The sequence below is a fragment of the Erinaceus europaeus genome, chromosome 9 (genome assembly GCF_950295315.1).
Source record: "Erinaceus europaeus chromosome 9, mEriEur2.1, whole genome shotgun sequence".
NCBI lineage: Eukaryota > Metazoa > Chordata > Mammalia > Eulipotyphla > Erinaceidae > Erinaceus > Erinaceus europaeus.
In genome coordinates, this window is record NC_080170.1 from 118,293,653 (window position 1) to 118,306,921 (window position 13,269).

Below are 13,269 nucleotides of genomic sequence, written 5' to 3' on the forward strand. Positions count from 1 at the left end.
TAACTATACTAAACCTTCTTAATATTTACAAAAATTCAAATTGTCCATTTATTGTATCTCATTGACAAAGCCACCCACTTTTCCAGTCACAGAGACATATTCTTTTTCTCTTTTTCAAGACTGGATGTCCATGTTTGTTTTCCTTTTATTATGGTGGATGACATTATTGCTCTTACAAAATCCACAGAGTCCCTGTTGGCAAGTCCTTACCACAAAGGACGCCATGGCAGTATATACTCCAGCTAACCACACCAGCCTATCCAAGTCTTCTCTTTCTGCTGACCTACCACTGCTGACTTCATCTTTGCATGTTTATTGACTGCTCACGTTTCTCAAAATATTCCTCATGTTCAAGGAACCTCACCTAATGTGTATGCACCTCCTCTGTGTTTTGGTACAACACCATCCTATATTTTCATGTCAATTCTTCTCTACCTGGTCCTTGCCTCCCAGTTTTGCTTGTTCCACAGCTGACGCTCTATGAAGAAGAAAATTTTCACCACCAGAGGACCAGACGTGCTGTGTTTCTTCCCCTGGACATAACATCCACTGACTGCTTCCCTTAGACTTGCTGGTGGCACACTAGGACACTCTATATTCCTCCCATGAATTTTCTGACAAATTACAACAGGTTATAGACTCCACCACAAATAGTCTTGAGTCACTTATGGGACCCTTGATTAGTCTTTTGTTAATGATTACCTTAGGACCCTTTATTTTTAATAAGATTACTGATTTTATAAAATGGCAGATTGACTCCTTGGCATCAAAACCTTTGCAAATACATTATCACAGACTTGATTTGGCTGACAGAGGCCTGGCTGAACCTGAGGGTGACAGACCTCCTTTTCGGATGGCATAAAACTCAGAATTATGCACTGAGACATCCAACCTTGGCAGGGCAAGGATACCAGTAAGGGGTGTAAGGCAAAGCACTGCAGGGGGAAGACCTTATAGTCCGCCTCTGAGTCCCCCGTGAAGCAAACCTGATTTACATGGAGGTTGGTGTCACCAACAAAAAACTTCTGCTTTGAAGTTGTCTGCACCCTGGAAACCGTGGCTCTCCCTCCCCTCCCCAAAAAGACACCTAGGGCCTTAAGATGCGGGAAGATTGTTTTTATATTCACCCTGTGGGAGGAATCGGGTCAATACTTCCCCCCTCTGGTTATGCCCACCAAACCTGCTGTTAAGGTCTCTGCCCCTCAGCCTCAATAGCCTACCTCAGTTAAATTATAACGAAAGGAGGAGATGCCAGAAGCCATTTCTCTGCTTGATAGAAGCTAAGCCTTGAAACAACAGAAGCCCTCGAGACAAGTTTCTAATTCCCGTAGGAAGGATGTTTGCCAGAAACTAAGTGACATACCATACAGTTATAGTTTAACAGAAATAGTTGCAAGGGACCCTCCACCGCGATCTCTGCCTCCCCCTTTCCCCTATGCTCCCCCTTCCCCAAAGCCTTAAAAAGCCTGTGAATACAATAAAATTTTGCAGCTTGATCAGAGTCCTGTCTTGCTGTCATTTCTTGTGTCTCCTGTCCCTTTCATTCCAGGTTTCATGGGTTCCTAGCCCCTGTTCACCACCCTGCTGGCCGGGGCATGCTCTAATTTCCACTCCTGTGTGTTTCATTTTGCATTTCACCATCTAGACTTTTCTTTCTTTTCTTTTTTCTTTTTACCAGAGCACTGCTCAGCTCTGGTTTATGGTGGTGTGGGGGATTGAACCTAGGACTTTGCAGCCTCAAACACAAGAGTCTCTGTGCATCACCATTATGCTATCTACCCCGACCCTAGACTTTTCACCACTGTACTCCCACAAGTCAGACTAATGGAAACCTTACCCAGGCTCGTGTCCTGGGGGGTTTGCTCCTTTGACCAGGTTCCTGCTAAGGGCTGGTTTGTTACTTCAGGGACATCTCTGACTCCATTGCCCAAAAGTGACGTCAAGAAGATGCCCCAAGGAGCTCTTGGACGTGACTTCATAACAAAGGGGTCACTTCTGCTGGGCCAGCTGGTGTTTCTTTGTAGGGACTGCAGCACACAACTGAGCCAGCAGAATGGTGAGGACAAGCTGATCGAGGGTGAGCCCCTTTCTTTATGATGATTTCTAGAAAATTAAAACAGTGATGGGAGATAGCATAATGATTTCTAAAAAAACTTCAATGCCCAAGGCTCTGAGGTCCCAGGTTCAATCCCTAGCATTGCCATAGGGCAGAGCTGAACAGTGCTCTGGTAAATATATAAATATATTCCTCTCATCAAATAAATAAAATTAATTTTTTATTGATACAGAAAAAATCTGAGAGAAAAGGATGGAAGAGAAATCAAAGGAGAGGGGGCCAGGTGGTTATGCACTGGGCTAAGCGCATGTGGCACAAAGGGCAAGGGCAGGTGCAATGATCCTGGTTCGAGCCCCGGCTCCCCAGCACGCGTAGGGTTTGGGAGTTTGAACTCAGGCTCTTATATACTATAATGTATGTTCTTAACCAGGTGACCCATCACCTAGCCCCAAATAAATAAAATTTTTTTAAAAGGAAATCAGTAAAATTTTGAGAAGTTGGTAGATGGCTTAGCCACTATGAGATCCTGGGTCTAAGCCCCACACCACATCAGAGCTCCATGGATGGTCGATCAGGGTCGTAGTATCTCTTGCCACTTCTCTCTCTCTCTCTCTCTCTCCCTCCAGGGCTATATCTGAGGCTTAGTACTGGCATTATAAATTCATCACAACTCCTCAAGTGTTCTTGCTACAGGTGGGGAGCCAGGGCTTGACCCCTGGTCCTTGCACATACTATTAAGTGCAATTAACTGGGGGTGCCACCACCCTGGCCCCTTTGTCTCCCCTTCTCTCTTCATGTTTTTTTAAGCCTTTCTCTATTTTACTATTCTATTTATTTTATTAATGGGATGGGGAGGAAAAGGGAGAGGGGGAGGGAGAGGGAACAGGAACATCAGAGTTTTCTCTGGTACATGTGATGCTGGGAACTGAACTTTGCAACTCATGCTTCAGGGGCCAAAACTTTACTGACTACACTACCTCCCAGATGACTTCCTCCCACTTTATAAGAGAAAGCATAAAAAACCCAGCCAGGGATCAATGTATCATACATGCAAGAAGTTCCAGCTCCAAGAAGTTGGCACATTTTCTAGAACACCACACCTCCTAGGACTAATCCTCCTCACACTGATTCCCTACTTACATCCAAGGTAACTTCGGCTACACAGACTGGCTGGAAGCAGGGATGTGATCTCCGGTGATGGAAAAATAGGACTTTAGGGAGTCGGGAAGCAGAGCAACGGGATTAAGCGCACATGGCGCAAAGCACAAGGACCACCACAAGGACTGGCGTAAGGATCCCGGTTCAAGCCCCTAGCTCCCCACATGTAGGGGAGTCGCTTCACAGCGTCTGTCTTCCTCTCCTCTCTCCATTTCTCTCTGTCCTATCCAACAATGACAACAATAAAAATAACTACAACAATTAAACAAGGGCAACAAAAGGGAATATATATATATAACAGGACTTTAGTCATCGACGAAGTCAAGATTCAAGCCAGTCCTGAGATGACCCCAAGAGGGACAGAAGTGCCAGGGAAGGAGGTATACTAGAATGATCAAAGCCACAAGAATAAATTTTCAGGTGGTAAACTGTAGCTCTGTGTTTGGGATTTTTTTGAGAAAGAGAATCTGCTAAGGCAAGACAAAGGCACTCTAGCTGTTGAAGAGTAGGTAGTGAGGATTGGACAGGCCGCCAGCTTAGAGGAGCCAACCGTTTTTTTGTGGTTTCTATTACACTGAGGAATCAGCCCTGGTGTCTAGAAGAAATGAAAGCACTGAGCACCAAACCGCAGGCCACACAGAGGGTATCCCCAGGCACTGGGGGCCAGGGTGTGGCTTCCGGAACAAGATGACAAGGAAGAACCACATGAAGAGGAAGTGGACCCCTGTTATCAAACGGATTGAAAGTCTAGGAGACAGAAGAAACAGAAGGTCTGCTTCATGTTCTGGGGGAGCAGATTAAAACAAAGGGAAATGGCAAAAGCACCCCCCCCATGAATGACTTCAACATGATAAAACAACAACAACAATCAACAGTTTTAGAATTTAGAGTTAACTAGGCTAAAATCCTGAGAGCTTCCCTAGCATGAAAGAAGTCATGAAGTGGTCAGAACGACCTCTTGTCAAGAGTCTTAGAGAGATGGTTACAGAAAGACTAGAATATGAATCTCCTCAAGTCACAGATTCTCAGTAAAGTCCAACATTAGCATGAAAGTTCACTGAACTTCTCGGAACTGTACATGACATCCTCCAGGAGTGGACAAGAATGCTGGAGAAGACACTGTACTTGGAACAAAGAGATGGAATTTAACAGTTTAAATGCCGGCACTAGAGGGAGGCATGGATGGTGACACATGGGGTTAAGTGCACATGTTACCATGGTTAAGGGCCCGGGTTCAAGTCCCCAGTCCCTACTTGGAGGGGGAAAGCTTCAAGGGCAGTGAAACAGTGCTACAGGTCTCTCTCTCTCTCTCTCTCTCTGCCCCCTTCCCTCGCAATTTCTCTATCAAAAACATGTAGACACACACACACAAATATATGAAAGCACTATTACTTGACTTTTGCAGCTAGAACAGAACCAATTCCACTAAAATTGAATTGCCATGATATCCAAGCTCAGTCCCAACCCTCTTTTGCACACAAAAGGCCCTTTCTAGTTCTGCTGGAAGCACCAGTCTCCTCTGCTCAAGCCAATCTGAATTTGCATCTCATCAGTAGCCTATAGGTTCTGCAAACTGTGTGCAAAAGAACAGAGCCTGGGGCTGGAATAACCTACAAATTATTCCATCATTGCAGCTGATTCCCCCATGCTCGAAGCTCACCCCCTTCACACACAGCTTTCTTTATAGCTCAGCCCCCGTGGAGCTGTGTGGATCACAGTAAGTGGAAGGCAGGAGAGGCCTCGTGGTTGCCCAATGGCAGTCATTTCCTCTGCAAAGCTTGTTCATCCTGTGCCCTACCCCACGTGAAACCACATTAAAAAAATGGCACCAGAATCAGGAGACACTGAGGTTTTTCATGAATAAAGTCCTGTTTTGCCATAAAAGAATTCTCTCTTTTGTGTGACCAGGGAGTATTTAGATTCTCTGGGCAATTTTAAAGCCAGAAAAGTTCTTTCGGGAGGAGTCCACACTACAGTGTATAAGGGAAAAGAGGAAAGTTCTGCAGTCCATCCCACTGACATCTAAACCATGGAGTGTAGCTCCCAAATACGGGAAAAGTATATAAACATCGTCAGCTGTAAACCCCATTAATTTGATCTGAGGTCCATATTCAGCACAGGAGCCTGTGTGACCTCTGCATCCCTGCAGGTCTGAGCTTGTATTCTGTGGTCATAGCTAGGAACATTCTAGGCTGCACTCATTTCAGGACTCATCTTCCTCAAGTGGCAGAGTGTACTGGCCCAACTTCCCTTCAGAGAATGGGTAGTACCTATCATTGTTGATCCACGTGGAGGGCAAGGTCCTGTAGAGGCTCATAGAAGGGTCCACTATGTTGTTCCTGATGGAGATAACCAGTGACAGCCCATCATATCTATGTGGGAGTCCCAGGATTCCCTGACTAGGACCCCAGATGACAGGGTGGCCTGGTAGTAACCAAAAGAGCCATCATTGAAGTATGCTGGTCTCTTGCCCTTATTCAGCTTTTGTAGTCCTTACTTTATATGAGAAAGTTAGCCTTGGAGTGATTGAGGGAATTGAAATAGGAAGTAGGTGAGGAGGGTACATATATATAAGTCTAAATAGAAGCTATTTGATTAATTACATTATGGTGTCTTTTTTTTTTTTTTTTTAGGTCTTTCTACTTGCTTGCTGCATTGAGTCACTGCAAACTATGTGCACTTATACTTTAAGGTCTGTATTTCCCTTCACTATGGATACGTGTGCACATGTGCTCTGTCTCATAGGCCCTGGTCTTTATCTAGGCTCTGTGGCTTTGTTAGAAAGAGCACTACCAGGAATGGAATGAAGGTCAGAATCACCGCAAATGAGCTACAATATTGGCAGGTCCGGTCGAGCGTAGACGTGGGAAATGAACTTAGATGATGCCGCACCCCGACGAATATCTGGCGGGGCGATGTTGCTAAGAACTGGCACCATTTGCCCACCCTGTCCAACGCTTGACGTCTCGTCACCCAATCTGGTCCCCTACGCCTACACTGAACTTCTCTGTTCCAGACTCTTGGAAACAGAGTTGGCAGTCAGCTGAGGTAAAGAACAAACACCTCATCACAGACCCCTGCAAGCGTCAACCCGACTTTGACCTAGCACGTTATGATTGGGCCCTCCTCAATCACTATCGAACAGGCCATGGCCGGTGTGCCGCTATGTTCCATCGCTGGGGAGCCAGAGATGACCCGAACTGCCCCTGCGGCTCCAGACAGACTATGACCCACATAGTCAACGACTGCCACCTCTCCAGATTCAAAGGAGGTCTCGAAACTTGACATCAGGCTCAACCTGACGCTGTTGACTGGCTACGGAAGAAGGGCAAACGCTAGAAGAAGAAGCTACAATTAGAAAGAGCCTCGGGCACAATTTCATTCTAAACAGGAGAAAGTGAATGCTTTCAACAAGCATTGATCTTTGCCTAGACTCTCAGGATGAGAGTTGAGGCTGGAGTAGCAGTGAGGTAAACAGTACCGACAAGAAAAGACTTTGGGGAACATTCAATTGAGCATATACGTTAACATGAACAAGGACTTGGGTTTGAGGCCCCTGCTTCCCACTGCAGGGCAGTTTCATGAACAGTGAACCAGTACTCTAGATATCTCTTCTTTCTCACACTCTCTCAATCTCTCTCTATACTATCAAATAGAATAAAGAAAGAGGGGGAAATGGCTGCTTAGAGCGGTGGATTCATCATGCAGGCGCCAAGCCTCAGCAAATGCTGGAACCAAATATACCCATCCAAAAAAGAAGTGTGTACACCTATGTTCATAGCAGCAGTTTGTAAAAGCTAAAACCTGGAAGCAACCCAGGTGTCCAACAACAGATGAGTGGCTGAGCAAGTTGTGGTATTTATACACAATGGAATACTACTCAGCTATTAAGAGTCATGAATCCATCTTCTTCATCTTATCTTGGATGGAGCTTGAAGGAATCATGTGGAGTGGGATATGCCAGAAAGAGAGGGGTGAATATGAGATGGTCTTACTCATGGGCAGAACTTGAAACAAGAGTAGAAAGGAGAAACACAAAGTCAAACTTGGACTGGTTTGTTGTATTGCATCAAAGCAAAGGACTATGGGAAAGGAGGACATGGAGAGGAGTGGAGGCTTTGAGGTCCTTGTCCATAATGATGGACCTCATTTGGGGGTGAGAGTGTTTTTGCAAACACCTATCTTGGTGACAAGAAAAAACTGTTCCAAGTGTCAACAACTGCACTGTAAACCATTACCCTCCCCATCAAAATAATAATAATAACAGCAACAACAACCCTGGTGGGAAAAGAGAGAGATGAAATCTAGCCTCAATCTCTCACTGACAAAGCATCAGATTATCAGTCTTGGTAAACCTCAGCTTCAACAGGGTTAGAGGGACACTCAGTGCACATCATTAGCTTAAAATGTGGCTTCACAGCCCAACTCCCTGAGAGTGGTAACATACCAAGTGTGATTCATCATAGAAACCAGTCCGGGGGGGCTGGGTGGTAGCACTGCAGGTTAAGTGCACGTGGTGCAAAGCTCAAGGATCGGCATAAGGATACCAGTTCGAGCCCCCAGCTCCCCACCTGCGGGGGGAGGGTCGCTTCACAAGTGGTGAAGCAGGTCTGCAGGTCTTCCTCTCCTCTGTCTTCCCCTCTTCTCTCCATTTCTCTCTGTCCTATCCAACAATAACGGCTATAACAACAATAACCATTTTTGCTATCTCCCTAGCACTACCTTAACTAACTTCCTCTCTCTCTCTCTCTCTCTCTCTCTCTCTCTCTCTCAGAAGGATGAGAAGGATGGAAGAGGAGAAGAAGGAGGAGTGGGAGGTGAGGTATAAGGAGAATGAGGAGGAGGAGAAGGAGGAGGAGGAGAAACAGCTCAGAGCCAAGAAAAACAAAACAAAAAAAACCCTAACATCTAGATAAGTTATAATATAACTTATTAAACACAAAAACAAAGCCCTTAAAACAGTAAAAGAAACTCCTCGGGGTGTCAGGCTGTAGCGCAGCGGGTTAAGCGCAGGTGGCGCAAAACGCAAGGACCGGCATAAGGATCCCGGTTCGAACCCCGGCTCCCCACCTGCAGGGTGGTCGCTTCACAGGTGGTGAAGCAGGTCTGCAGGTGTCTATCTTTCTCTCCCCCTCTCTGTCTTCCCCTCCTCTCTCCATTTCTCTCTGTCCTATTCAACAACGATGACAATAATAACTACAACAATAAAACAATAAGGGCAACAAAAGGGAATAAATAAATAAAATAAAATATTTAAAAAAAAAGAAACTCCTCTACACGAAGGATGCTTGAGATTGACCAATTATTTCTCACCAGAAATCACAGACATTTTTCAAAACACGAAAACAAGACTGCCAATTAAGAGGCTTACCTATGTGGAGCAGTTAGATGTAAAAGAAACAAGAATAAGTTTTAAAAAAAAATCAAAAGAAGAAATAAGGACATTCCCAGATAAAAGTATCTTGATTCAGACTATAAAAGACACGCTTGTCTTATTCAACGAGACAACAGCATGTGCGTATGTGGGCAGAGGTCCCGTGTGGGTGCTAAATCTTCTACCCTCATTCTGGAGGTGAGTGTCAGACCAATACTGTGTTCATTCCTTGAGGAAAACATTTATGCTTAGTGGACTTTTGTTTATGAATGTATGCTTCACATTATAGATTTTCAAAAAGAAAAAAAAGAAGTCATGCTAGGGGGCCTGGGTGGTGGCAATAACCAGCACAAGGATCCTGGTTCGAGGCCCCGGTTCCTCCCCTGCAAGGGGGGGGGGGGGAAGAGGGTCCCTTCACAAGTGATGAAGCAGGTCTGCAGATGTCTATCTTTCTTTCCCTCCCTCCCTATCTTGCCCTCCCCTCTCAATTTCTCTCTGCCCTAGCCAAAAAAAAAAAAGGCCATCAGGAGCAGTGGATTCATCGTGCCAGCACCAAGCCCCAGCAATAACCATGGAGGCAGGAAAAAAAAATTTTTAATAAAAATAAATAAAAGTCATGCTTTGGGAGTCAGGTGGTAGCACAGCGGGTTAAGCACACGTGGCACAAAGCACAAGGACCGGCGTAAGGATCCCGGTTCGAGCCCCTGGCTCTCCACCTGCAGGGGAATCACTTCACAGGTACTGAAGCAGGTCTGCAGGTGTCTGTCTTTCTCTCCCCCTCTCTGTCTTCCCCTCCTCTCTCCATTTCTCTCTGTCCTATCCAACAACTATGACATCAGTAACAACAACAACAATAATAACTACAATGAAAATAAAAAGACAACAAGGGAAAATAAATAAAATTACAAAAAAAATTTTAAAAGAGTCAAAATCTTTAAAAAAAAAAAAAAAGGCATGCTTTGTCTATTGGCAAGTAATATTAGCACTTCTCACTTCTCCAATGAATCACCTGCAACCACGGTGAAATAAACACTACTCTCACTCCTGCATTTATTCCTCTACTCTCTCCTGCATGGGATATTCCCAGTGTCCACTTCACCCAACTCACTCCTCTTCTTCCTTTGACATTCAAGGCCAGGCTTTACTACAGTCACTACAGTGTGGTCCTGAGTCTCTCTCTTCCATTAAATGTGAACACTCTTAAGGGTAGGCACTTTGTCAGAACCTTATAGCATTCTCAGTAGCACCGCGCACAGCACCTAGGAAAGATGGTATAAAGGTCGGGGCGGGGTGGGGGGTATTAAAATAAAGGTAAACTTCAAAATGAATAGTTCTTATTCACATAATTCAGAATCAAACTTGAAGAACACTGGGTAGAAAAGTTTTGGAAGAATGAGGAAGAGAAATTGTTTGAGTAATGTAGTTATTCCTGGAACTTCATTATTTTTATGAGTAATACTAGAAGAGAGTATAAAAAAAAATAACGGCTCAAATCATGCCTAAATTAAGGCTTCTAAAGTGTTCCACAGTAGCTATCAAGACTGCACTGTTAATTCCTCTAGTCCATGGCAAACAAGAGCGGTAATCTCAAGTTCAGGGTCAATTTACCCTTTCCCTTACATGGCCCTTTGGAATTCTCTGGGTGCATTCAACCATTACTAGAATTCAATCCAGCTGTTTGTTTTGTTGTCTTATTTTTTTCTTTTTTTCTTTTTTGCCTCAAGGGTTATCAATAGGGCTTGGTGCAGGCACTATGAATCTACCACTCCTGGTGGCCACTTTTTCCACTTAATTTAAATAAGATAGAAGTTGAGAGGAGAGGAGAAGATAGAGAGGGAGAGAGAAAGAGGAATACTGGCAGACCTGCTTAATTGCTTGTGAAGCGTCCCCACTGCAGGTGGGGAGTGCAGGGGCTTGAACCAGGATCTTTGCTCATAGTACTATGAGATTGTAGCCAGACGAGCCAACACTTGGGCCCTCATTTGCTTTTTTCTTAAAGATTGCTTTTTTTAAATTTTATTTTTGATTTAATAGTGATTTACAAGATTAGAATACAGTAGGTGTGTAATTCTACACCACTTCCAGCACTGGAGTTCTGTTCCCACACTCCCCAAGGTATACCCACCACTGTCCTCCCAAAAACTTAGAAACAGGTTGACGATCTTATTTTTTTTCTTTCCAAGTCCATATGTTTCAATTCTCTATTTTCCACATCTGAATGAAATCATCCAATAGTCACCCTTCACTTCCTTAACTGTTTCACTGAGCACAACCACTTCTGGTTCCATCTATTTTGTTTCAAAGGATACCATATCCTCTTTTTTTTGGTTACATAATAGTAGTCCATGGAATATATATCCCATAACTTCTTTAGCCAGTCATCCGTCAACAGACATTTAGGCTGCTTCCACTCTTTGGCTATTGTGAATAATGCAGCTATGAACATAGGGGTTCATATGTCCCTTAGAATTAGTGTTTCCATGTCTTTCCATGCCTAGAATAAATGCCTAGGAGTGGCATTGCGAAATCATAAAGTATTTCCATTTTCAGCTCTTTAAGGACTCTCCACACAATAAAACTTTTTTTTTCCCCAGAAACCCACCTTACTAGGGAAAGAAAAAGGCAGACTGGGAGTATGGATCAACCAGTCAACGCCTATGTTCAGCGGGGAAGCAATTACAGAAGCCAGACCTTCCACCTTCTGCATCCCACAACGACCCTGGGTCCATACTCCCAGAGGGATAGAGAATGGGAACGCTATCAGGGGAGGGGATGGGATATGGAGATTAGGTAGTGGGAACTGTGTGGAGTTGTACCCCTCCTATCCTACGGTTTTGTTAATGCCTCCCTTCTTAAATAAATAATTAAATAATAACTTTTAAAAATGTGGTGCCAGGAAGTGAACCCAGGGTCGAGAGCATATACAATATGACTGAATGGTCTCCCCAGTCCAATTTTCATTCTGTCTCCAGTGAGAGAAATGCCAAAACACCACTCTATCATCCTCAGAATTCTCTTTGACACTGCCCATGGTGGATAAGTGGCGTCAGAGGTTAGATTCATGATAAGGCATGCACTTTACCCACTGAGCCACCCCCACCCCCACCCCACCTCACCACTTTAGAGTCTATCATGAGCAAAAGGGACAATCAGTTATTCAAAGGAACACAGAATGAGGACTACAGGTAGGGGAAGAAGTTATCTGGCAGGAGAGTGGCCTCTGGTATCTGCAAAACTCCCAACAGACCTGGAAGAGGAAGGCATCACCCAGGGAGTTGCTGAGACAGAAGACAAAGTCCTTCTTGGGATGCTCAGGCACGGCCTGCACAATGCTGTTCTCCACCCAGACAGCGTGCTTAGGGATGCTGTTGTGGTCGATCCCGGACCTACCGTCACTCTCATAGAAGAAGAGGGTGCACCCTGAGGAGACAGAACAGAAGGGTGCACATGAGTATTTGGTGCAATAACAAATCTAAATCTAAATAAGTATGGGCCCCTAGCCAGTTCACTGCGGTAAACAATTAGTTGCTTTTATATGTCTTCTTCAAGTTTGCAAGCAACTCTGCCCTAATCCTTCCAAATTCTACTCCAACTCTGACACCATCCTCCCAGACAGTATGTCTAATACATGCCCATGTTAGCTACCAAGCTCAAACAAAGATTACAAGATATTGGCTCCTAGGAACATTCCTGAAATAGACTTCCTAGCTTCCTTCCACCCCAAAGTTTCTACTTTCATCTGTTCTATTTCTACTTTATGGTTCCTGTTTATTAAACATTTTTGTCCTGCTTTCCAACTCACTGTATTTCAGCCACCAAGTTCCAGATGCTACTATGACTCCATCTCTACTTCCCTGGGTAGAAGACCTCATCAGTGTATCCCATAATCTCACCTCCACAAAGCCCTATCCCACTAGGGAAAGATAGGTTCATACTCCCAGAGGGATAGGAATAGGGAAGTTTCCAGTGTAGGGGATGGAACATGGAACTCTGGTGGTGAGAACTGTATAGAATTATACTCCTCTTGTCTTACAATCATGTAAATCAATATTGAAATCACTGATAAAGCATAAAAATAAATAAATGAAATAAAAATGACACAAAAAAGGAAAAGAAATGATGACATCTTCTCTTCCACTGTATCTTGAATGGAATTTGAAGGAACCATGCTAACTGAGATAAGCTAGAAAGAGAAGGATGAATACTGGGTGGTCTCACTTCTAGATAAAACTAAAGAAACAAAGAAAGGGAAGGTAGGAGGTGAAACTTAGAACAGTGCAGGTCTTTTGCAGCAAAGTCAAGGCTTTTAAAGAGGGGAGGTGGGAGAGGATGGAGAAGTGCACATGGTGGGAAAGGAAGGTAGCTAGTAATAGGTGTGGTATGCAGACACCTACTGCAGGGAGATAAGAAACTGTACACATGTGACAATGACTGTCATATAGAAAACATGATCACTCCTTCTGAAAGTGATTTTTTTTTTTTGCATCCAGTGTTATGACTGGCTCAGTGCCTGCACTATGAATCCACTGCTCCTGGTGGCCAGAAGTTGAGAGAAGTTGAGAGAGGAGGGAGAGATGGAGAGAAAGACACCTGCAGACCCGCTTCACCGCTTGTAAAGCTCTTCCCCCCTCCCCCCAAACACACCTCTGCAGGCGGGGAACAGAGTCTCAAGCCTGGATCC

General features: G+C 44.4%; 1 protein-coding gene and 1 long non-coding RNA gene across 7 annotated transcripts in view; one reads left to right on the forward strand and one right to left on the reverse strand.

Annotated features, from left to right (window-relative positions):
- The window catches only part of LOC132540491 (uncharacterized), a 493,968-nt gene that overhangs the window by 396,980 nt on the left and 83,719 nt on the right, over positions 1–13,269 (forward strand). The window lies entirely within an intron of this gene.
- The window catches only part of TIAM1 (TIAM Rac1 associated GEF 1), a 447,258-nt gene that overhangs the window by 157,417 nt on the left and 276,572 nt on the right, over positions 1–13,269 (reverse strand). For all 6 annotated transcript variants that reach the window (XM_060198601.1, XM_060198598.1, XM_060198600.1 and 3 more), the window contains one exon: positions 11,836–12,008. In XM_060198601.1, the coding sequence (XP_060054584.1) occupies positions 11,836–12,008 (173 nt within the window). The remainder of the gene's footprint in view (positions 1–11,835; positions 12,009–13,269) is intronic.